The sequence below is a fragment of the Gopherus evgoodei genome, chromosome 4 (genome assembly GCF_007399415.2).
Source record: "Gopherus evgoodei ecotype Sinaloan lineage chromosome 4, rGopEvg1_v1.p, whole genome shotgun sequence".
Classification (NCBI taxonomy): Eukaryota; Metazoa; Chordata; order Testudines; family Testudinidae; genus Gopherus; species Gopherus evgoodei.
In genome coordinates this window covers 128,342,464-128,344,188 of record NC_044325.1, presented here as the reverse complement: position 1 = coordinate 128,344,188, position 1,725 = coordinate 128,342,464, and the positions used below count along the sequence as shown (strand labels likewise).

Here is a 1,725-nt window from a genome sequence, read left to right as displayed (position 1 = left end):
ACAAAAAGACAGCCATTGCTCCAAGGAGCTTACAATCTAAGTAAAATTTGGTTAATGTTGGAGTCTTTTGAATGTTCACCATCACAGAATGATTCCCTGGGTATCCATTATTTATTAATTAGAAGTTTAGTGTCTGAATAATCTTACCAATATGAACATTTAAAATAGAACCATTGCAGTTGCTGAAAGAGGTTTGTCTGTTTTCTGCATTCATGGGAAAACAAGGGGAATGTTCACTGATGAACTGAAAGCAAGACATTTATTTAAAATCTCACATGAACATCATTTTCCTCCTGGTTTGTATAACATAATTCTGCATGTCACCCTTTTGATTTCCCATCTGACATCACTTTTCTGCTCCATAATTTTCTCATGGCACTTTTCACCTCCTCATTTCTTAGTGTGTAGATCAGCGGATTCAGCATGGGGGTGATAATGGTGTAGAACACAGCAACCATCTTGTCCTCTGATAAGTGGCTAGAAGGGCGGATGTAGGTGAACGTGCAAGGTCCAAAAAATAAAATCACTACAGCAATATGGGAGCCACAGGTGGAGAGAGCTTTATGACGCCCTTCAGAAGAACGTGTCCTCAAGGAGATTAAGATCACAATGTAGGATATAACCAAGAGAAGGAAACAACCCAAAGCAATCATCCCGCTATTAGCAACAACTATGATGCCAACAATATAGGTGTCAGTACAAGCCAGTTGTAGCAAAGGGTGAACATCACAGAAATAATGGTCAATTTCATTGGGCCCACAGAAGGGTAAGTGGGTGGTTATAAGAGTCTGTACCATGGAATGCACAAAGCCCCCTACCCATGAGGCCACCACCATCTGGCCACATACACGCCTGGTCATGATGGTTGTGTAGTGGAGGGGTTTGCAGATTGCAATGTAGCGATCATAGGCCATCACTGTGAGGATGAAGATCTCAGTGCAACCAAAGAAATGGACTCCGAATAGCTGTGCTATGCAGCCAAGGAAGGAGATTATTTTTTTCTCAGTGAGGAAGTCTGCAATCATTTTGGGGGCTGTGACAGAAGAGTAGCAGATGTCTACAAAGGACAGGTAACTCAGGAAGAAATACATAGGTGAGTTCAGATGCTGACTGCTAACTACAGTGAGAACAATGAGGAGGTTTCCAAGAATAATGCTTATATAGAAGCATAAAAACAGCACAAAACACATTTTCTGCAGCTTCTGATTCTGGGAGAGGCCTAAGAGGACAAATTCAGTCACATTGCTTATATTCGTCATGTGCTCTGGTTAGGTGGTAGCTGAGTGATATAGAGCTAATTTACCTGCCAAAATAAAGGAATTATATCATTAACACAGATATATTGACTAATTACATGAATGTCAAGCTTTATTAACCCAAGAGGTAGATATTGACAAAGATGAAGGTAAGATCAAGATTATCTAAACAAGCAATTAATTTTTCGTTCCACTAAAATCAGGCTGTTCAATTTTCACCAGTCAGTAGGATTCTGACCAGACTGATGTGTCAAGGTGCTTAGATGGAGTGGGGGCAGGCAGAAGTCATTAGAGTTCAATGAGGCCCACTCACCCTAAAAATCATTGCTTCACCCCAAGTGGCTGAATGGTCATTTTAATGGAACTCAAGTTTTTCTGATTTTCAACCAAATCAAGTGAATAGTATCCATTCATGCCTAGACCATTCCCTGAAATTTTATAATTGGATGTGGTTTTCAGAACTTATTGC

The 1,725-nt window shown here is 40.2% G+C and overlaps 1 protein-coding gene across 1 annotated transcript; it reads right to left on the bottom strand.

Annotated features, from left to right (window-relative positions):
- Positions 1–320: 320 nt before the first annotated feature.
- LOC115651583 (olfactory receptor 4S2-like) lies at positions 321–1,259 on the bottom strand. The gene has a single exon (XM_030562653.1). It carries the CDS (start codon positions 1,257–1,259, stop codon positions 321–323), a length of 939 nt encoding a protein of 312 aa, XP_030418513.1.
- Between the last annotated feature and the right edge of the window lie 466 nt (positions 1,260–1,725).